At 44.9% G+C, this 23,536-nt stretch overlaps 1 protein-coding gene across 3 annotated transcripts in view; it reads right to left on the reverse strand.

The window, feature by feature from the left end:
- arid2 (AT-rich interactive domain 2) overlaps positions 1–23,536 on the reverse strand; it is a 32,600-nt gene that overhangs the window by 1,045 nt on the left and 8,019 nt on the right. For 2 of the 3 annotated variants that reach the window (XM_010735530.3, XM_010735529.3), the window contains 16 exons: positions 18,787–18,920; positions 14,009–14,227; positions 13,479–13,546; positions 12,591–12,660; positions 12,040–12,293; positions 10,611–10,707; positions 10,316–10,525; positions 9,832–9,996; positions 7,915–7,993; positions 7,627–7,761; positions 6,987–7,222; positions 3,468–5,875; positions 1,559–1,713; positions 1,335–1,473; positions 1,135–1,220; positions 898–1,021 (listed from right to left, as the gene is read on the reverse strand). In XM_010735530.3, coding sequence (XP_010733832.3) covers positions 898–1,021; positions 1,135–1,220; positions 1,335–1,473; positions 1,559–1,713; positions 3,468–5,875; positions 6,987–7,222; positions 7,627–7,761; positions 7,915–7,993; positions 9,832–9,996; positions 10,316–10,525; positions 10,611–10,707; positions 12,040–12,293; positions 12,591–12,660; positions 13,479–13,546; positions 14,009–14,227; positions 18,787–18,920 — 4,579 coding nt within the window. The remainder of the gene's footprint in view (positions 1–897; positions 1,022–1,134; positions 1,221–1,334; positions 1,474–1,558; positions 1,714–3,467; positions 5,876–6,986; positions 7,223–7,626; positions 7,762–7,914; positions 7,994–9,831; positions 9,997–10,315; positions 10,526–10,610; positions 10,708–12,039; positions 12,294–12,590; positions 12,661–13,478; positions 13,547–14,008; positions 14,228–18,786; positions 18,921–23,536) is intronic. The other variant, XM_019265618.2, reaches the window with a different exon arrangement.

Consider the following 23,536-nt stretch of genomic DNA (forward strand, 5'->3'; position numbering starts at 1 on the left):
GGAAATCATGTCGTCAGTCTTCTTGTTAATTTGGCATCAGTAAAATCCATAAAGATAAACTGTATACTTGGTTTCCTACTTCCTGTTTGCATTAAACATGTTACTTACTCATGTGACTTAGTCAGATTTTATCAAGTCAAGATGAGAAAAATAAAATATTTCCATCAAAGCAACTGTCAACAAACTCTTATTTCTCTGGTTGCATACATGATATAAAGCAACCGACCTGCCAAACTGCAGGAAATGTTTATACGTTGTCTGGCAACATTGCAGTCCCGGTAGAGTTACAGAACTATTTATGTTAGCAGATCCAAATGCATAAATAAATAAACAAACCATCATCTGTCAGTCACTACTGTTAAATAGCACTTGTAGAGCTGTTGTATAAAAGCAATATCACACCCAAGGTTGTGCTGTTATACTGAATATCAGCACGCTGTGATTAACTTCGACCATATCACAGCTGAGCTGATATTCAGTACATGATCATGACCTCAAGTGTGACATTGCTTAAATATATATCATCTATATTCATGGAATCAACTTTAATAGATGGTAGAGGTTCAGTATGAGTGGCAGTTGAAAATAACATTAGCAAATGTCCAAATAGCAAATGCCATTAAATGCAAAATAATGGGTGATCTACACCTGCAGAAATACGGTGTAATTGTTTCTAATTTTTCTGTGCATCAGACCAAAAGAAGACCTGGAAGTGATCTTTTTCATTTGTACCAGCATTTCCAGTCAATCCTGATCCCTGTGTTTGAACCATGGAAGGAAACAGTGGGATTTGAAAGCTTCAGAGCGGCTTATGTGCTCCTCTGCCAACCAAGAGCTTTATAAGTTATACAAACAACCATGGAGAAAGGTGGTAATGGTCAGCCTCATTCTACTCACAGTGAAGTCCCTAAAGACCAGGTTTCGAGAGCCTCTGCGGAGGGCCATGAGAGCTGCGCTCGGATGATTCACGATTGCTTTCGGTGCTCGCGGGGCTGGAGTACTGCCTGCCGCTGGCGGAGTCCTTTATGACACAATAAGCACACATACACAAATTAATGGCATCTTGACTCAGTGGACACAAATGAAATCAACCAGTCAATGAATGGAGAGATTAATAAAGAAAGCTGTATGTACTGGGAAGAAGTCTGATTGGGACTTTGCGCCTGCTGCTCCTCTAGTTTGAGTCCAGCCAGCAAAGCTTCTCGAGAACAGTGCTTATCCTGAAAAAGAAGGAGTGGAAACACTTATTTTTCTGTTGATGTGGAAATGGAAAAATAGATTCTTTCATATAAAGTCTTTCACTACCAGCTGCAGAAATGTGGAAGGAGTTTTACCTGTAGATGTGTGATGAAGGACAGTCTCTGCCGGGGGAAGGGTTCACATCCCTCCCATTGACAATGGCCTCCATACACACCTTTCCCACCATGTTGCGTTGCTGCGTGGTAAAACACCTGAGATGGCGTTTCAAACCACCTAGAGAAGAAACAAGGACAGATCAGCAGAAGCTCGACAGCGGCTCAGCTAAGCATATTTACGCCTGTCTGAGTCCAACACGTACCGTTTACAGGACTGCCACAGACACTTGAAGTTCTGCCCTGCTTTCCTGCTTTGCTCTGGTGGTGCTGCGGGGGTTTGCTGTGCCGGGAGGTGAGGGCTGTGGTTACCCGCTGGTGCAGGCTGGGATGCGGGGGGCGGGGACGGGGTAACTGTAGGCTGTGGAAGAGATAACAACAATAAATGAAGACACTATCAAGTGATGACCTTCATTCCATTTAAAGATATTCAGATCAGAAGTTCTTAACAGGTTCATTCGGAAGTTATGAGTCAAGACTATTACTACTGACAGAATCCCAAGCAATTTAGTTGCATGATCAAAAATCCATGTGACAATGCTTCATACGTGGATGTTGCTGCAAGGAAGCTCTAAATTCTAAAACACGGGAACCTAAACCCGGCAGCACAGAATCTATATACGAGCACCACGGTTTGAAGGTAGGAACCCAAGATTAGCGTCAGCAATTCAGTATCTGAACAAATCTGAAATATGGTCACAATCTCCCCTTCTGCTCCTGAATAATAGAGTAAGTGTTTTTGCAGAATCATTTTATCCTATTAGAGATGTGTAAAAAATGTAACTTATTTGCAGATCCTGCATTAGATATTATATTATTTTGAGGACTGCAGCTCTTACAAAACTCCTTGTGAGAAAAGGTCTTGTTGGCTGAGATGTAACCTCGGCCTGTCTATTGGCAGAAGTTGTTCTCTCAGCTGCTTTGCTATAGGAGGTGGGTATCGGTGAAAGCCACATGGTCTTAACTGGTTTCACCTTCTTAACCTCCAAACATTCACTCATCATATTGTAGGATCACACTTTGGCAGGAGCTAGTGCTTTCAAAACATTATTCATTTGAAGCTGAGGAAGCCTCCAGCAGAACGACACAATCACAAAGATGTTTGCCAACGTTTTACATTCAACAACCCACTTTTCCTACTTTCTCCTCCCATCTTCTACACACACGGGAAGCAAATTTGAATCCCAAACAAGTTAATTTCCCTAACTGCGCAATGTTTAGAACTCCAAGTTATTGTGGCCTGACTCTAAAATCTAGTACAAAAAAGTGTTGCTTCAAATCAGTCACAAAACTCCGTCACAAACGGCTCTGTAGAGGAATGTTTTGCCAGCATACCCACAAGCATGTTGTGAGATGGGCCACACACTTTTTTTTTTGTTTTTTTTGGCCTTTTCAAGCTTTATTTCTGACAGAGACAGCTGAAGAGTGACAGTAATGTGGGGAGAGAAAGAGAGAGAGAGAGAGGGGGAATGACATGCGGGAAAGAGCCACAGGTCGGATTCGAACCCTGGGCTTCCGCGGCAAGGACTGAGCCTTCACACATGGGGCGGCTGCTCTACCAACTGAGCTAAACACCACCCCAAGGCCACACATCTTTTAGATGGCGTGTTTTACCCATGATGCTCATTTCAGTATCTCTAATGGCATCTCACAGACAGGAAGTGAAACATCTCAAAGACTGACAAACAAAATTGTTTCTGTGATCTTTGCACAGCGTTTGAATGCCAGTGCCCCTTCCTGATTTTTGTTGCGGAGTTCTTGATAGCCTCTGTGGTGATGGTTTAACTTCATTCTATTACACAGCTGAAGACATCCGCAATGCATTAAGACAGAGAGGCACTAAGTGAAGAGAGCAAAGAAGCATCATACTAGCATTTATCTCAAATACTGAATGTCTAATAATAGCGGACAAGACCACAAACTCCAGAAATGTCTCAAATTAATGCAATAATTTAAAAAGGGTTGTTTAATTCACCATCTACTTTTTTAGTTACGTGTATCCAGCAGCATTTTCATTGTAAACAATCACACTAATGCAAATACTCTTCTGCGTCTGTGACATCAAGTCCCACAAATAGACAACGTTGTGGATAAATGTGGTTTACTATGACTCACCATTAAGCCAGCTGCCTGTGTGGGTGAGCAGTTCCTCTGCTGAGTGGCGTTCTCTATTGCTACTTTGGCTACTGTGCTTGGGTCTGTTCCTGCTGGCACCGCCACCATGGTGGCGCTGCTGCCGGCGTTGTTGGGGTCACTGATGGTGATGATCCGCACTCCCACTTTGTTGGGGATCCCCGAGGACAGCCCCGCTGCGCTGCGGTCCTCGTTCTCGGCCGGTCTCTTGAGACCTCGAGCCTCAGAGGCCACTCCGTTTGCAGGAGGGGCAGCGAGACTCTGGGAGGTAAGAGAAACAGTGGAGGGGAGGGTGGAATTGGGGTGCAGTTGCTGTCTTAGCACAGGCACAGCGTGGCCCGGCCCCAAAGGTCCATTGGTTAATTCCGAGGGAGGCCTGTTGCCTACTGCCTGGGGTCCGTTGGCCAGGCGCTCAGCCTGCTGGGCTTTGGCAGTGTCCTGCTGGGGGGGAGGACTATGGAGAGGGGTGTCCGACCCGTGACTCTTCTCAGTGGGGCCCACCTCCCCGTTCCCCAAGTACTGTTTGGAAGCTATGTGATTTGGAATGTTTTTGTTAAAGTTGCCACCACTCTCAACCCGATCAAAGTCACACACGCCGTTGACTAGTGTCTTTTTGGGGTCGGGATTGCCCTCCAGGGGGGTGTTCAGGCCAGGGGAGAGGGCCTGCTTCCCATTAGCAGGGTGACTCTCCGTAGCCGGGCCATTGAGCGCCCCCTGGCTGTTCCCTGAGTGGTATGGAGGTAGATTAGACTCCATGCACTTCCGACCATTTAGCAGCTTGGCACCTGCCCCAACATCTCCGTTACTGGTTTTGCCGTTTGCGTTATCTCCTTCTGCCAAAGAAGAGTTCTCCATGACCTCTATCTTTCTCTCGTGGATGTGCAGCCCTGTGGCGTCCTTCGCCTCCTCCTCCTTTTGACAAATTATCTTGTCTCCTCTGAGGGGAGCTGGCAGTGGTGGTGGTGGCGGCGGCGGTGGTGGTGGAGGAGCTGCTGGAGCATGGTGGGGCACCGTTCCAGTAGAGAATGGAGGAGGGGGGACTCCTGGAGCCACCACACCCTGGCTGACAGCGGCAACAGCAGCAGAGGTGGTGAAACCAGTGTTGGGGACCACGGTGAATGTGACTTGTCCAGCTGCCGCGGGGGTCTGGATGATTGTAGCTGCCCCGGGGCTACTTGTGGAAATTAGCTGGCCTGGCAAGAGCTGGACTGTTTGGAGGGCTGGAGCTCCTGCAGGAGGAAGCTGACCAGGAACCAGCTGGACATTGAGCTGCTGAGGCTGAGGAGAGGGATTCTGGGTGCTGTAGCTTGTCTGGTAGATGAGCTGTGGACTAGGGGCTAATGTGTTGTTGGGAAGGGGCACCTGTGGGGCGGGCAGGATTAGCTTTCCTCCCGGTGTAGAAGGCCCTCGCTTTGGAAGCAGTAGCTGTTTGATCAAGCTGGACTCAGTGGAGGTAGGCTGAGAGGGGGGAGTTTGGGAAATTATTTGGAGTGGTGGTTGCTGTTGCTGTTGGTGTTGCTGCTGTTGATGCCGTTTCATGGACAGTGCGTGGCTGACAGTTTGACTGGACTGGACCTGGGTGTTGGAGTGGGAAGCTGGAGGCGGGCAGGGGCTGGAAGCAGCTCCAGGCTGCCCTGCTATCTGGATAGTCTGGGCACCGGGAATGGCAGAGGGGTTGGCAAGAACGATCTGGTGTATGGCAGGGGAGTAAGCTGGGTTCTGCTGAGGGTTGGGACTGACTATTACGACACTCTGCGCCTGCTGTTGAGGCTGAGGCTGCTGGTTGGGAGTGGCTATCGTGGCTGCTGGTCCACCTGACTGGTTTGGCGCTGGTTTGGGGGCGATGTTCTGAAATGTGACGCGTGAGCCCTGCGAATTGGGCACGCCTGCGATACTCAAAGTCTGACCCCCCGCCACCTGGATGGGAGAGGGTGTCGATGCTGCAGCAATACACGGAGGCTCCACCTGGGGAGGAGTTTGAGGCAGGGGTGGGTGCTGGGTGATCGGAGGGCACACGCCTTGTACCCTGGCGGTAAGGATGTGGCCCTGTGGTACCTGTTGAATAAGCGTGACGGGTGTCCCCGTGGGGAGCATCGGAGAGTGTTGCTGAGCTGCAGGGTTCTGGGGGCTGTGGTTCTGGTTGGCCGGTGCAGACGTCGGAATCTGGACCACTGGACCGGGTCGAGCCTGCTGCACTGTTGCCAGAGAATTTGGTGGTAACTGCAGAGGCACCTGTGGGGGTACCGGGTGACGGGAAACAGACGGGTGGCTTGCATGGGGAGGTTCCTGTGTAGTCAAGGCCATGGATGGGGCGGCACCAGCGGTGCTGAGGCTGGGGCCCAGGGCCCGGACAAACGGGGGTCCAAGACTGAGTTGCCCGGGAGGTAAACCTGATCACACAAAAACACACATATGCACTATAGTTTAGATCTGGTTTTCAGTTCACAGAATGCACAGCAGAACACTGAAGCATGTGATAAAATAAAGTATGTTTGTGTCAACAACACGAGCAGCTGGCAGCATCAAGCAGTTTATTCTGTTAATATGAAGGAATGTACATGATGTGTCAATGGGGCTTTCACAGTAACGGATGGGACTAATAAACAGGATTACATCACGTTGTGCAAGGATACAGTCTTACAGTTGAAACCATGCTCAACACTTGCCAACGTGATCGCTACGGGAGCCAAAACCTCAGAATCTGACTTAGTTTTTAGACCGCTCGGCCACCCTGACTAGAATCTGACTTATTTTTAAAAGTGGGAAGTAAAAGTAGGCTGGAGATTCACTAGAGCGCCGGTGGCTCTTAATTAATGACAAGATGGCAAATTCTGTTTAATTCACAGCATCCTCTTAATCAACCCTGAATGGGCGACGCATGGTCACCACGGTCGACGTTCACATGACTCTGATGAGTTTTTGTCATCACGTTTATTATTCTTTAATATCTGGAGACGCAGCAAAGAGAAAAACCTTCAAACTACTAAATTAACAGTACACTCAAGTTTTCCTACATAAAAAACACAAATGATGCACCACTGCCAAATGTCCTCTGCGTTCACTTTCATGACATGTGATACAGCTTAGCAGCCCTCCTTTCAGTTTCCCTAATAAGCTCCTGCAAGTAGCTTCTTTTCCCACAAACGTTTTCTCAATATGTTTGCCTTTGTAATTAGTTCAGCCATCTTGATCTCAGCAGTACCAGCTCTGCTCTCACTGCAAGACTGCCAGTATCCTTCTGCAGAGTGTCACTTGCCTGGAGTGCCTTTACTCTTCCTCCATAGCTCTTTAGCTTCTTTTAAATGCCTCTCGTGCCAAGCATGTCAAAAGTGACCCGGTAAAACGAGTATCTTAGTTCTACTAAACAAAAACTGGCACTACAGTTTTAGGCGTAGCGTTTTTAAACTTTCGAGCTACTACAGCCTCTTGCGGGGTGAAGCTTCCTATTAGACAAAGACTGTGAATAAAAAGAGGTAAACATAAGTATTCTTCTAGTTTTACCTGGAGGCGGGGCCTGAGAGTCTCCAGGAGCTTCGTGTCGTGCTGCTGGAGGTGGAGGAGCTGCTGCCGGACTCTGCTGCTGTTGTTGTTGTTGTTGCTGCTGCTGAGGCTGCTGGTAGTACAGCTGGATGGGCAGGGGGATTGACCGCCGCCTTAGCCCTACCAGGAGAATCTGAACCTGACCGTTGGCCTTGGGTTCCTCTTGCCGCCGCATCGTGTGGTTGGGAAACACAGTCCTGTGGTGGCAGAGGGAAAACAGTTAAAATATTACTATCTCAGAAAACCTCTGTGTCATGGGACTAGTGACTATATTCATGTGGTACAGCCTCAAACTATTTTTCGGGCTGCATGCACTAATACTTCCTAAAAAAAAAACCAACTCTAAAAGTCACAAATGTTCTATGCTGTATGAAACAACTCAAAGTATTTTCAGAGCACCTAAAAACCTGATTTTCTTCAACATTTGCTGGCCGATCGTTGTCACTATTAAAAACGCGAAACACCAACGCTTTGTTCAAGCTGCTCTACAAAGACTGAGGCAAAGGGCCGTATCTGTTGTGTTGCAAACAATCTTGGTCAGGGTGCAGACATTAATCAGTGTACTCTGTGCTGCTGGAACACGGGAGGAAATGGGACTAACCGCAGACATTTGAGGAAGCCGGTGGAGTTCAAGATGTTGCTTCGTCCCATTTTACTGCACGTGGCCAGGTACTCGGAGTACATTTCGGATCGAGACACAGATCCCTCAGGGTTTGTCTCGAAGTGTGCGTTTAGCCTGTTGGAGAAACAAACCAGAGAGAGAGCGGTTACTATGCAAGCTAGAGATGTGCTGGTAGAAAGTTTGTTTTTCAGATAAATGACCAGAATATGTTTATCAGAATCAGAAATACTTTAATCCCTGCAGGGAAATTGGATGAATTGATCTTACCACTGCAGTGTAAATTTCTCCCCATCTAGTTCAACAATACCAGGTGGTGGTTGAGTGGATTGAACAGGAACCCTCGTTACTGAGAAGGCAAAAAGAAAAAAAGAAAGTCAGTCTAATGGATTTATTGCTGAAAGAGGAACACACAGTTTGATCATTGAATCAATACACTTCAAATCTGTGGTACACCCCAGGCTGTCCACTAGATGTCAGCAAACTAATAACGCTGCAACTCAATGGAGCACATCGACAGCAAAGGAATGACACTTCCAAGGTTAGGTGTGTTCAATTCCCAGGGGTGGGGGGGGGTCACCTGTTAACTCACATCGACTATGACAAGTTTGGAAAACAATTTTTACATTTGCAGATCATTGCTCTGTACTTTAAGAATAATTTGTTGTTTGCTACAAGTTCATATAATGCATCATATCTTCATATCATGCATCATATCTTTATACCATGCATCATATCATATGCTGGGACAACGAGACTTAAAACTGTAAAGGTGTTTGTTTTTCTTGGTGGTCTCCTAAAAAGGTCTTCAGTGCTTGCATTTTAACTCGAATCATCTTTATTTTTCACCTCAAACGTCATGCGCGTGTCAAACAGTTGCAAATTGTCTCATCATAGACGGGACCAAATGTGAAACATTACTCGACTCTGACCTTCATTATTTAGTAAATAAGAATGAAGAGAATAAAAATATGCCACACTCTTTTGAACGTCGTGATTCCATTTCAGTGGATTTTTTTCCAATCTAAAAATCTCGAGTGACGAAAACAAATATGACGTGAATAATCAGCAGGTGTTTCGACCTGGATGCAGGATGCAGCACGGGGCTCCGGTGGCTTAGCAACAGGTGAGTTAGATGCTGTGAGTGAATTAGTTTTCAGCTGGCAGTGATTCTGAGGTTGTTACCTACATGTGTTTTTAGCTTTGGGCAGATATTAAAATGGCTTTTTATCACTCCTCAGCTCAGACATAAAATGGACCCTAATAAGTCTGAATTATGTTTGATGTGTCACACTGAGGTCGGTACTTTCATTCATTGTGGATGGACTTGTAAATCAGTGTTAGTGATGCTGCACTGTTCAGAAATATAGGATAGATAGGTAGATGCTGTCTCTGTTGGGTCTGCATTTTACTGTATAATGCCTTACTGTTTTTGACGTGTACCATGGCCTCCCCCCGTTTGTTTTACTGTTTAGTTAGTTTATTTGTGTGTTTAAGTGTGTATCTATATTGCTTTTTTTTAACCTTTATTTATTCATGGTAGGTTCACTGAGAGTGAGGCTCTCTTTTGCAGGAACGCCCTGATCACATTCACACAGTTACACACTCCTGGAAGCTGCCCAGTACAACCACAGGAGCTCCACTGGATACTTGCTTTGTCCCTTTATTGTGTGACACAGTCTTCTTTAATAATGTAATTTTTGTTGTTGCTTGTTTTTCAATTTGTTTCTTCCAGTTTGTTATTTGAGGTTGTTTTTGTCAGTGACTCAAATATACATCATGCCTGGTCATTCATTGTATTTTGTTGACATGATTTAAATTGACTGACCGAGATGAGTCGACAACAAGCAACCTTTCATTTGATCTCTTGTTGGGTTAATCGTGGTGAAGCTGCTCTGTAGTATTTCTGAGCTCAAAGTTTATGATGGGGATTCCCACGTTACCATGACTCTGCATGCTATGGTCCACAAACTGCCACAGCAACCTCACAGATTTGCTGTTGTGCGTCGCCTTGTGTTCATTTGTATTATTTACATGTCGTTTCTTATGTTTATTTGCATAGAATCTTCCATGAGTATACTATACATGTATAGTATAGGGTCCATACTATACATGTATAGTATACTGTCCTGGCAGGAAACATTTGTCACAATCTTTTAATCGAGGGCTGAAGGTACCGACACTCACCGGGTGCTGGTGCCCCCTGCACGGCTGCAGGAACCTGCTCTACCAGCTGTGGTCGAACCTCGGCCGCCTGATCGGCACTGGCCTGATGCTCGATCAACCGCACTGCTGTTAGGGCATCGGGTCCAAACGTATGAAGGTCAACCGAAACTAACCGCACTAACAGGTCTGACATAGGAGAATAAGAAACAAGAAAAAAATAAAGGGTTAGAATGGAGGAGTCTTGTTGAAACAAGCAATCACCTTGTAGTCATTTAGCAGATCAAAGAACACAATGCAAACCAGACCCTTAAAAGATTTCGAGGGGAAGGAAAAAATTTGAGCCAGTTTTTCATGAATGGAAAGACTAGCGTGATAAAAACTTGGCAGGCAGATATGTTCCCAAAACTCCGCAAAGTCCATGTGACATTAGATTTCAAGCTCTGTGTTCATTTAAATGGAAGGATCTGGAATGAAGTCAAGCCAGGTAAACTGCCAGGATTCATACCTATGCTGTGGTCGACGGAGGCGATCTTGCTGCAGGGAATCTCTCCGAGCTGGGCCAGCAGGTACAGCACCTCCAAAGAGGCCATGAGGAGCATGAGGTCAGGCAGCGTGAGGAGCATGGTTACCTCCCTGTAAGAGTCCTGGTCCACATACTCGCAGATCAGCACACTGTTGTCCTCTGCTTTGCTGAGGTTGCCAAGGATCTCCATGGCTAAAAAAGGACACAGAAACACACACTTAACTTCAAATGCGCCACGCAGCATACACACACTAAAGAGTCCTGCAAGAAAACCCACCTCTCATTTTGAGAAACCTGTCCCTGGACATCAAGCATTTGGTGATGGTGTGAAAGATCAGATGAGTTGTCCGAAAGTCAACCGGATCCAGCTGCAGCTGCAAGAAGTCACAAGACCAGAATTAATCCACAACCCTGCAGCTGGCAAGAACAGCAACGTCCATTATAAACACGATAACATCCTCACATTTAAAACAGCTTGCACAATGAGACAAACACTAACTAGAACTTCACTAAGGCATGGCTGCAGAACACAGTCATTCCTCATGATTTGGCATAAGCAACCAAAATAGATGGTCTTGCAGTATTTGTATTATTTGCATTAACAGATAGTACAAAGCTCTGCAGTATCAGAGCTGAAGAATCTGTTAAGTGTCCTAAACCCAACCATCCAATTAATGGTATCAAAGGCTGAGCTGATTCTATCAGGGACCCTATGCACACAGCTTCTAAAAATAGATGCGGGCTCATCTACATGCATCTCGTAGCAATAGATGTGATATTAAACTTGATGTGAGTCCCGTGTAGTCAGCTATTTCAACAGACGTTCTGCATCTCCGTTACTAAACTTAAAACTTCTGTGTGGGACTAAAAAGGTTTAATGTATGTAACTGATAATAAATGTGATAATTCACCGTGAATATTCGGAGAAGCAGACTGCTTGGAAGTGGCACAACACACCATCTGGCAGACATTGTCATCGTTTCATAGAGAGCCGTAGCTACAGCTGATTGTGTTTATAAACACAGCGCTGGTCCATCCCTAGTGAACCTAGCAGACATGTCTGTTTTAGAGCAGGAACTCGTCAGTTCATCATTGACCTTGTTAGATTTTGGGAGGAGCCGAGGTAAGCTTGTTAACTAGCGAGCCATAATGTTGTCAACAAATCTGATCTGCGCTCAGGTACTGCTGTAGGAAGCGAGCTACTCAGCTCAACATGCTGGTGCTGGTGGCTTACATAAGAGCAGACGAACACAGTTTGATTCAGTCGAGCATCACTTTTACTCCAGCTTAATGCACAGCTCTTCAACATGTGGAGAAATCCAGAGCTCGACAGACCTGCAGTGCCTAGTTACTGTTGCTATGCTATGAGTGGACAATCGCTGCACAGGGGAGGGGTTTGGCGAACAGTCCGTTAGGACAGTGTACTACACTGTTTACGAGTGAGGGTTTTCTTTTTCTTGGCTCTTCTCAGGCTCCAATTCAGACTGTTGCAGAGTAGAAAGGATGGCTAAAGACAAGAGCGTTTACACAGTGTCACAGTAACCTACATTTGGATACACATTCACTCACTCCTACTACGTTAACGAACTGACCCAAATCCATAACATGTTTCTAAAAAGGTGAGTTTTTTTAAGTCACGCTAGTTTATGTTTCACAATGAACAACAGTTTTGAACGAGAGCCCCCGAGCGGCGACGCCCGACCAACCTCGGCAGCCACGTTGCCCAACGTGTCGAGTCCAAGCTGTCGGAGTGAGATGAGGTTACAGTGGGCACAGAGCAAAAGGAAGCGCAGGCACGTTCGGTTGGCCGCCAGCAGCTTGACGTTGGCCTCCTCGAAGGAGAGGTTTCGCAGGATAACGGCAATCTGCAGCACCCGCTGAGCCTCCATGTCACTGATACCCGGGTTCCGTGGCGGGTGGAAGAGGCTGTGCCAGCGCTCCTCACACGACGTACCATCTGCTGAGAGAACGACGGAGGGAACAATTTAGAGGAAGGTGTAACTCAGGTGGAAATGTGATTTATTTAGTGGATGCAACGTATAACATTCTAGTTCCAAAGAGAACGAGGGGTTAAACACATGTCCCGCTTCTCGCTCACATGTATTACACGAGAAAGACTGAAAAGGAAGCCACAGTAAACAGACTCTGCACACTCGAGTGTGTCACAGCGGTTTAGGTGTCAATAAATATATAGTGGGAGTGTACAGGAGTGTACGCTTTTATTGCGTTCTGTGGCTCTTACACCAAGTGTGTTTACCTTGTGCTGCGCTGCTCTTGTCCCAGATCAGCTCCCTGACTTCGGTGTCCTCCACCACCTCTTTCCAGAACTGCAGGAGAACGGAGATCAGCTCGTTAGCGGCTCATTTGAACCCATACCAACGATTCAACAGTAACTGAACATAAACGTTACATGGCATTGAGTAAGGCTGCCTTCAAGTGGAACTTGTGAGCTTGTGGTTACATGAACGTGTGAACTTGGAGCTTTCATAAAAGTCACACTTGTGAATACCACAACAGGAGCGGAGTTCACATAGACTCCTTAGCATCAAGCCTGAAAATCGATGCAGCAGAACCAGAGCCATCATCTTCCCCCTCATTAAAACCTGGTGCCTAAATTACTCACAACACAACCTGACTGTAACAGTTTGGTCAGAGATCCTGGTGTGTTCTGCTAGTAGAGGCTACGAGCAGGCTACGGGGGAATTCCCCTGTAATCCAGCACTAACGCCACTATTATTATTATGACGATCGGAGAAGAAGCCTTCCTCTGAATAACGCAGATTTTTTCCTTTTCATTTGGAGGAGGAAAAATGCTGGACTCTATTGGCTGCCTGTCACCCTTTGACCTCTAGTAGCCATGATAAAGCACTTATGACTGAGGATAAATCAGAATACTACATTATTTTTGTCATGACTTCACTCTCTGCATGTCTCAGATCAAAGTGAATTGACCTCGGCTCAGAGGAAACTGCTCCGAGGTTCCTCTGGAGGGAGCGACTGCAGAACTTTCTGCCAATCTTCACATTGTAACGAGGAAAACAGATGCTCTACGGCTCCTGAGTGAAAGCAGTGTTTAATATCTATACATAATGGCCAAATAGAAAGAGGCGTGTGTTTAGTAGACAACATATGAAGCAGACTTTACCCTGACAAAGTCCCGGGAGGTTTTCTCCTTCCAGTCCGTCCCAAATACCCCGGAGAAGCTGCCTAGCGCTACAAAAAGGCACAGAGGGAGGCAGGGTTAGAGCAGAGCAGAGTTCACTTCAGTGTTATTTGTCTCTATTCCCTTGTTTTTCAGTTCCCTCTTGATAAGTTATATTTAGTAGGTGCTAAGAACAGAGAAACTTTGATCCCAGAGCAAAGAGGTGAGAAGGGAGGCAGCAAGAGTAATTGCTCTTCTGTAGGGCTGCACAAATTAAATGAAAACTGGCTTTTGCAGAAATTATGAGCTAACTTTAATTCACTTTGGATATCTTAAATTAAACTACCACTTTCAACTTACAGACACACTTTGAAGATATTCTATACTAATTAAACAAGTATCATTTGTCTTAAGTTATGTATATCAGAAGGACACACTTTATTTTGATAGGCTGCCTACAGATGTCTAACAGATCAAGTGAGAAATCATGATTCTATCCAGCTGTACAATCTGAGCGAGGCCTGGCAACGTACAGTCGTCGAAGACACCGGCATGGGCCAGCAGCAACGTGACCAGTTTGGGGTCCTTGTCCAGCTGCATGGCATGCTTGCTCTCGTTGGAAAGCAGAGTGCAAACGTTAACAGCAAAGTCCACTTCGTTGGGTAGGCCCGAAAGGAGAGACAGCACCAGTTTGTTGTAGTCGCACGGCGGAATGAAATCCGTAGACAGTCCATAGCTTTGGCGGAGATAGTCTGGAAAAGAAACGATGAGTCAGTACGCACACCAAAACATTCGATGGACAACTTCCAGCAGCGCTGCAACTCAAGAAACGGTTGCCAAAACACTGATGACTGTTACTTTAAATGACAGAAATCTATATATATTTCTGCAGCTCATGGATTTCAACACATTTAAATAATATCTCAAAACAAAAAAACATATTGTGCTGTTGGATTTCGAGCCAAGAAATGCGGTGTGGATGATGATGATGGATGAATAGCTTTAATGTACACAGTGTAATGCAACGATGTGAAATATAAACCACCGTCATTTGACCTTAAAGTTTGTCTCTGGGGGAGAAACAAAGAAACAAAGAGGAGGACAAGACAAACAACAGTCCTGATAGAGGAGTTTGGCAACATGCAGAATGAGAGCAAAGATTTTGGTGGTCCTCGTCTGTAGAACTGTTGACTGCGCGCACCTCCAGCCACTTTAACTCGGATTTATTTTTTCTTAACCGGGTTTAAGCTAAGCAAATGGGCCATAAAAGCGCTGTGAAAGCTGTCTTTGGTTCAAATTAGTTTGATGAGCCGTGTCTTCTCTGACTGAGGAACATGAATGTTCTCCAACTTTTAATTGTGTCTGCCTCCAACTCGGTCGACCTCCATGATGGCTTTTTATAATTAAAGCGACTTTTAATCCTGAATACGGGAGTGCGCTTTGTGCAGAGAAAGAATCATGACTAGAAAGATGATCCGGTGTGTGAAAATGCAACCGTTGCATCAACAAAAGACCCAAGTTTCCTCCCTGTCCTCCGGTTTGATTTGCTGCTATCCATCATTCTGTGTGCATAGGTGTCATTTTTCCATACAGTGGATATTTCAATTTGGTGCAGGATCTTTGTAGACTGCCGCCCCTGGAAACCAATCATAAAGCAGACAGGGGTCCTGCTGAGTGAATTTGATTTCCATGCTGAATAGGTTTTGCGCAGGCAAGTGTAATTCAGCAGAGTTGCTATTACAGCAGCAACAGCTCCATTCAAAACCTGCCTGGCTCTGCTCGTCCTCAAACACCTGCAGTGAGCCGCCGCTGTACAGGAGTGCGGCAGACTGATGTATGACATTCCACCTGACAGACAGGGCTTTATGAGCGTGTATTAAAAGCCAAAACATGACGAGACAACGGGGCGGACCAGAGCTCAGTGAGAGATTTCCAGACCAACTGTCAAATAATTGAGGCTGCCAAGTCAACATAGCACGGTTTCATTCTGGCTGTCCTGACACATTACGGTTACATTTAAATTGAGACCATGAGACACAGGCAGAGAACACTTATATAAAGTCTGTAGCTGAAATCAGCCAGGTAGGTATGTTAGCTTAATGCAGATACGTTGAAAAATGCAGTACAGGAATGCCAGAGTAGGTTTCAGGTCGCCATTCACACAGTTTGTCCACGAGAGAGACAAATGCATAAGATTCATAAGCAAGCGGCAACTGCAGTTCCTCAAACGGGCACTAGAGGCTGGCTCCAGAAGTGAGTCAGTCTCCGTAAGTCCCCATGTCAAAATGTCCAACTTCACAGCAGAAATAAACATGTTTACAGCCTGGTACAAAAAACTGTTTTGGTCTCTTAAGCTAATTTCCTCATTCATGACAACTGTACTGAGGGTGAACTTATATACAACTCACCTGTTCAAATGATATCAAGGCCTAAAGTTATGAATAATTAACAATGTGCAATATTTATACTGTCAACGATCTGGCCACCTCGTGAACAGTACAAAACTCCCTCTCCTTTTAGCTCGGTTTTTGGTCTCCACCAACTACTAAAGGCAATATCTGGCTTTTTAGCGACCAGCTAACTCCAGTTAGAACCATAACAATGAATGGATTCATCAACAATAGAATAAGAATGGAAAATTAATCAACAACCCTTATTATAATTGATTCATCATTATCATCATCAAATGTGACAATCTGATTCTTTTCTTAGTTACTAAAACTATTTTATAAAACAGCCTTAGCTCCAATATGTTTACTAGCTATTTGCTAACTTTGTTGGTCTGCGGTTTGGTGCTGATCACAAGATGTTCAGAGAGTTTTTAGAGCTTTATTAGCTGTTAGGAGAGCAATGATAGTAAACCAAAACACAAAGGTGTAGGCCATAAAAAAAAAGAAAAAGGGGGGGTGGGGGGGTGAAAGATGCAATAAATCTTCATAGCTGCAGAGTCAGCTATGAGTAATTCCTCTCACATACAAGTTGTCATTTGATCCTCTGTTAATATAAAAATATTGGATTTAGCAGCTTTAAAAATGAAGGTTCCGGCACTGGTAAGTGAAGAACAAGCTTTCCAAAATAGTAAAAGTGCAAAGCCAAACACTCTTTTTAATGTCTGGCTTATTTTTTGAGTGAATGAGAAAAACTTCAAGCCACAGACAAAGTTCACCACTATTGGTTCACCACTGCCCAGTCATGTTTTGCAACTGGCACGGCAGGCAGAGGACTAGCTGTCAGAGAAAAGAGCCTGCGACTGAAAGGCTGGAGGCCCTGATCTAAACTGAGGTGGAGGGAAAACCAACAAGTGCTTCCTCCCTCCGTCCCTTCATCAATATCTGCTGTCAGGACAGTCAATTACCTCAGAGAGCAGCTCCGCGGTCAACACTACAACACCGTGGAGCTAATGGACAGCTCGCATTCACTGCGAGTGAGCAGGAAGGTTTAGACAATACGGGCGAGAGGTTGGCCTTGGTGAGTCGTACAAAAACATTTAGTATAAAACATGATGTGGTTACTCAGAGGCTGTTCTTTTATCATGAAAGCGGCAGCATGCCTCGGTTTAAAAAGATTATTAGTCAATGCTTAGGTGTGTTTGTGTGTGTGGGCAAAGGAAAAGGAAACCAACAACAATTACTGCAAATACACGCTTCATAGCCTTGGTTCAGACACTGCAGTGCTTAGCAAGGTGAAAACTGAATTAAATGAGTCACTGGGAAAATAAAAGTGATGTGAAGTACAATGAGCGACTCATGAATTAGTCAAATGGCACAAAACTAGGTTTGTAAAAGAAAAAAAAAAAAAAACAGACCATTCTATTGAGTCAGAAATTTTGCAGGAACTGTTCTTTGTGCAAAAAGCAGCAAGTATTATCAAGGGAGAATTCATTAAAATGACCGGATGAGGAAATTGCGATGTTCAGAGGTTGGCATTGCAGCTCAAGAGTGCCTACGTCATGAGATTATGAATGAAATCACCATGGAGATGAAGGGCAAAAATAAAATAAAAAATAAAAAAATGACCAAAGACTTTTAGAAAGCTGACAAGTTGGTAGACAAGTACGGTTGAGAGACTACTTGGCTGTACTTTGTACAGAGAATGTACTTTAAAACGTGGCAATATAGAAACTTTTATGGAAATTATTCATGACTGTGACCAAACACTTCTCTAAAGCCCAATTCTGAGGCTGTTCAGGAAACTGTTTTCTAATAAATATAGCATTTTAAAATAAGAACTTCCTGTTTGAACCACCCACATCTGATTCAAGCCCCAATACTACAAGTACAGACACAGATAACTGTTGGCTCACTCAGCTCTACAGCGCAGCTTCAGCTGGTTAAAGAAACAGTTGGGGAAATATTCTTATTTGCTTTTTTGCCAAAGGTTTGATGAGAAAATGTATATCACTATCATGTCCGTACGGTAAATATGTAGCTGCGGCCAGCAGCCTGTTCGATTAGCTGAGCTCCGTCCAAAGGTTACAGGAGGCTATGCGATGGACCGTTTCATTTCCAGTTACTTCCTGGAGTCTTCGCTAACTGCCTGGCAGCCGAGAAAAGCGGTGCCGATAGGTGGACTACTTATTAGCTTTGGACAAACTTTTTACTGTTTTCATTCTTTATGCTAAGCTACGCTAAAAGGCTGCATCATATTGAGCATGGGGATATGAGAATGGCATCATCTTTTAACGTGCAACCATTCCTTTGATTTTTTGTTTTTCCTCACATCATGAGGTCAACAAAGTCCCGCCTGCTTTTCACAACACATGGAAACCTGTATTAAACGAGATATCAGGTTTTCAAAACTGTTTCACAAAATGGAACAGCTGGTCGAGCCAGACTATAATCGGAGTCTTCATCAAAACTCTGAATGAACACGCTTCCCTCCTCATCATATTCTTGGGAAATGAAATCAACCCACTAGAAAATCCTTGAAACAAACAGCTTTTGTTGAGACACATTTCCATGCATACGCTTGACCTGGGCTGACCACTTTCCCATGAATCTCTCTCTCTCTCTCACACACACACACACGCAACTCTGATGAAATGATGCTTTGCTGTAATTACATTTCGGTGAGGATTAAGTGTTGAGTGAGTTGGCCAAAGGGCAGAGACACAGGACGAACTTCAGAGAGAAAATGAGAAACCGAGTGAGACAGAAAACAAGAGGTGTATGCAAAAAGAAACTAAATGTGTAGAGTACCTGTGACAGACGTGACAGAGACAGAAAGAGAGAGTGATCTTATGACCGCAGAGGAGCAAGGGGAAAAAAAAAAATGAAGAAAGCTTGTGAGTAAAGAGTGCCGTGTACACTACCTGATACAATGTGTTGCTGGTAGTTATAAGAGCCGGGAATTGCACCGATTGGAAGAGAGGCTTTGGGATTCCCCGGCTGCGCTTCTTCATCATCCTCGCCGAAGTGGTGGACTTTCTCATACTTCTCCAAGTATCTGTATAAAAAAAAAATTAAAAAATTAAAACAGGCGATGAGCCAAGACTTGCTTGGTGTGAATTTTACTGTGAAATTTGTGCTCGGGCCTTCTTTCCGACACTTTTCTTATTATGCACACACATTTTCCTGCGAGCGCAGAAGCCTTTCAGTTGATGCAGTGCTCCGTCTCTGTGATAGAGTGCAAACTCTTAAGCTGGCCACTGGCGGGCTCGGTGCACTCTAAAACTGAAGTGGGAACAGCCCCTATAAACTAAACACTGAGAATCAGTACTATATGTGCTCCGTTAGAGGCGAACGTTTGACTCTGTGATAGACTCAGACGTCTCTTTCAAGTGTAGCACAACAACAGGAAGTACTGCAGGTTGGTCACATTTAAAAAGCTGATGGACAAACAAAGAAATTTAACAACATTCACACGTAAAAAGAATTGCAGCACATCCTAAATCTTGCTAACCCAGTGACAATAAACACAGGCTTGACTCTATGGTTTGCTTTTACTTATAAAAAACTCTGAGGCAGTGTGCTGCTGTCGTGTTTTCAAGGATAACCTTTGAATAAATGTTCCATAAATTCACTAGAATCCTGTGCTGTGCTTGCAAATGTTTAAAGAAAACAATTACGGCCGATAAGAAAAATTCTAACTTGAAAATTCAGCACCAAAATGCAAAACTCAATCAAGAAATAAGCTTTCACAGAACAAAAAGAGAGTAGCTACAATGTTCTTCCTCTAATTAAAAAGCAACATAATGGAAATATTTGATCTTATACAGCTGGACAAAAGCTATACGCCATCTATTTTTTACACATGCTTGGAAGAAAAACACTAAAACAAGTGTCAAAAAGGAAGAAATGAATCACCATCTCTGCAGGAAATTCTATCAAAACACATTTAAGCAGCTAAAACGCGACAATAGAAGTCGACACATCTTGTAGCTGCATGTAGCACGACACCCAATGTGACCTACTGGATCAAAAATCCTTCCTTTAACCAGTTAGAATTCAACGAAAGCACAAATATGGATTTAATAAACTGGCAGCCGTTTCTGCTTAAATGATTCCATCATCGGTCCAACTGGGAGCTACAAATGAGCCTGGATGCAGCGCGAGTAGTGTGAGCAGCCACGGTGAGAGACAGAGAGCGTCATGGACACCAAAACAACAAGAGAGAATTGGAGGGAAAAGAGCAGGGGGGCAGTGTGAGGCACCAAAACACTGATGGAGACAACATCTCACAGAAGACACCTTTGAATGTGGATATTACAGCTATATGTGAAATGAACTGAATGAAATGAGTGTCAGATTGAAGAACTCATTTTGACTGAACCTCTCCATAACGTGCAAGAGGTTAAGTTAATAGTGCAAACTACTTTTCATACAAATACAAACACTTCTTGTGGAAGCAAACTGCTCCAACACCAACAGCTGTGAGCCAACACGGAGCAAATAATTCATTTCCAGCCGAAATCATTCTCACATTCTTTGCACTTGACTTGGGGAAAAAAAAAAAAAAGAAATTCCATGAGCATGCAACTACGGAGTCAGGCTTTTTTTTCCCTCGGGTTTGATAAACACCCCATAATAATGCAGAGAAATCCGACAAACAAAAACACACACACACAAACCCGCACAGCAAAATACCTCGGCAGTGATAGTGTGGTGAACCCCTGCCTGTGTGGCAATGAGTCACTGAGCGAGCGAGCGCCTGTTTCTGAATGAGGCCCCACTTGTTCATCGTGGCCAAGGTAATCCCCCGTCCGCTGGCTGCCGGGTGACACGCCGGACTATAAATACACTCAGCCTTCATTTGTAGAGAGCGAGAGAGCGGGGAGGAGAGAGAGCGAGCGCACGAGATAGGCCCGAGTCCCGACTGCAACGTCATCAACCGCTGTCTGGGCAAAAGCAGGAAAAAAAAAAAAAAAGGCTGTGGGTATAGATGGGTGGGGGCATGGGATTGACTGCAGCTGCTCAAAACGCACTTCCCCTTTTATTTTCATATGCACATCCGAGCACAGCCGTTTAGGGAAATGTGTGTATGATCACCGCTAATGCAGCCGTGTGTTTTCCCTCCAAAAATCAGTGCAAAAAGGGGTAGGAAAACCTACAGGGGGTATGAGAAGTGATGAATCGACGGAGCAGCAGGCGTTAGTATTGTGTTATTTACGGTTATGTGGGTCACACCGGAGCAGATACTCCTGGCTTCAATTACTCTCAGCTGCCTGGCTGCCCAAATGCCCTCACTGTGTGTGTGTGCCTGTGTGTGTCTCTGTGTGTGCGGGAGATGATTGCCCTCTGCTGGACGTGGATGCAGACAGAAAAAAAAAAAAAAAACCCACACACATCCACTGCCAAATTTTTTTGGGGCAGAAATGTTTGCTGGGATTTAATGGAGCCGGCTGTCCGACGCAGGCCGAGGGTGGTTTGCTTTTGTCAGTAATCACAGCAGCGTTTACTGACGGCACAGGCAAATGACAAAACACTGTAAGAGATCGGCTCGCCTACAGAACACGCCATTTGTTGCCTGAAAGCAAAACTTCCGACTCGCAACAGAGGGCAGAATAAGTGGACGGCATACGGATCGAACATGTGGGATCGTTGGAGCGACTCTGGACAGCGGAAACTAAATAACCTCAGCTACTTGACTGCAATAGCGATCACCGCTCGGCTGGTATTCGTGTGACTCACTCGAGTGGCAGAGGAGAAGGTCTGTGTGGTCAATGCATGCATGCACACGGAAAGGTTAGCGCAAAGAAATAAGCTACATTAATACGACTCAACCTTTTTATATGTGAAAGCATTTCCATTTCAGTCATCGGCCCGGTCAGTCTTGATGGCGGCGGTTAGCATTATTTCCTGGCTCCAGACTGTTCTTGCGACAGGAGATACTCCAGAAAAGATGCTTCCCTTCTGACTGAGCTGGACTCTGCATAGTTGGATTGGTTTTCAGTGTGAAGGCACGCCTTCTCCTTGGAAATCTACTTGACGATCACTCGAGTAGATTCTACCTTGGACTGACCGTTTTATATCATGTAATTACGGAGAAGTCTGCAGCCTCAGCTGTAAGGCTTGATGAGTATGCTGGGTTAAGGCTGGCCAGTGCATCACATTAATTCAGTTTGTTTTTGCATGATGTGAAAAATCTGTTAACGGCGGGTTAGTTAACCATTAACATAGATAATAGCCACCTAAATTCTTCACAATCTGTGACATGATGGTCTCTACAGTTTGCAGGGGTGACATAACTCCAACCTAGCTCTGGGTATCTCATGGGGAACCGACGGTCACATCTAAAAGTCTACACTGATCTGCTTTCTTGTTACGACCAGTGATGCTACGGATGTGACGATCACTGCCAGAAGGGGGAGGCAAAAGGTTCATGACAAGTTTAGATTTCATTTTAAGGACATCACACCGTCCTACACTGGGTTTTTCTAAATATTCAACTGTGCAGGCTTTTAAGTGATGAAACAAACTGTGTATACTCTATGCACAAAATATCCAACACACATGGGTTTGTTCTTAGACTAAGATGTTGCAGACACACTCTTGGACTCTGTGGTTCCTATGATTTGGGTCCAGTTATGTGTAAAATGCACTTTAGAAAGTCAGCAAGCAACCCTGCTCCTACTGAAAAGCTGCAGCCTTCATAACACCAACATTTAACCAGATCTCATTTATCTAATCCAGTGGTGGCAACAGATTCTAGGTCCACTGTCAAGTACAAAGAGGCTGTAGCAGATGAATCAGGTGCAGACGTTGTACAGAGTTACCTTTTCGTACATTCAACATGAGATGGTCCGTGTCAGATTTGTTCCAATCTACTGGAAATAGCGATTGGTTTAGGCAAGAGGTGGCACCTGGTGAGAGTGTGCAGGGGGTGGCAGGATGTGATGCAAAGACAAAACTAGCAGCAGAGATATGCCGATAAAATAAAACATCAACGCAACCCTTCATTGGCTGTGAACGACCTACTCTATCCGCACATGGGCTCAATCGGATATTACAGACTTTGTGGTAGCGAGCTGGCAGCGTAACTAATTTAATGTCTGGTCCAAATGATTCTGTTCTCACATACAGCTCCTCCAGGTAATATCCAAATAAGTTCAGGGTTGCAGTGCATGTGTGACAGGGACTTGAGAAGCAGATTAGGCTATTAGTGGTGGCCAACACTGCTGGAGGGCAGGTCGAATTACAGACAGGCCAAAAACACAAAGTCTTAAGAGCCTTCAGATGTTATCTGTGATAGTAAGTTGGCTCTGCTGCTCTTATTTTGTTAAAAAAATCTCTTAAAATGCTGCTTATAAAAAAAAAAAAAAAAAAAAAGACAGACAGAAACAGACAAACAAAAGCCCACACAGCCTCTTCTATCTATAACTCGTCTTCATCTGAGCATCTCTAAAGTCTGAGCAGCAGGCTGGATGAGGCAGGGGGGGTTGGGAATACAAACGTGGGCTAATGCAAGCCAGATCAAAGGCCACTTCGTCCAGATGTTTCCAGATGAGTGAGAGTCTATCCACATACACTGGCAGCAGAGAGGGACCAGCGAGCATGATGGTACGCGGAATAATCTCATAGCCAGGTGTGAAAATTAACAACCGCCAAGCAGGAAAAGGTAGT

The sequence above is a fragment of the Larimichthys crocea genome, unplaced genomic scaffold (assembly GCF_000972845.2).
Source record: "Larimichthys crocea isolate SSNF unplaced genomic scaffold, L_crocea_2.0 scaffold268, whole genome shotgun sequence".
Classification (NCBI taxonomy): domain Eukaryota; kingdom Metazoa; phylum Chordata; class Actinopteri; family Sciaenidae; genus Larimichthys; species Larimichthys crocea.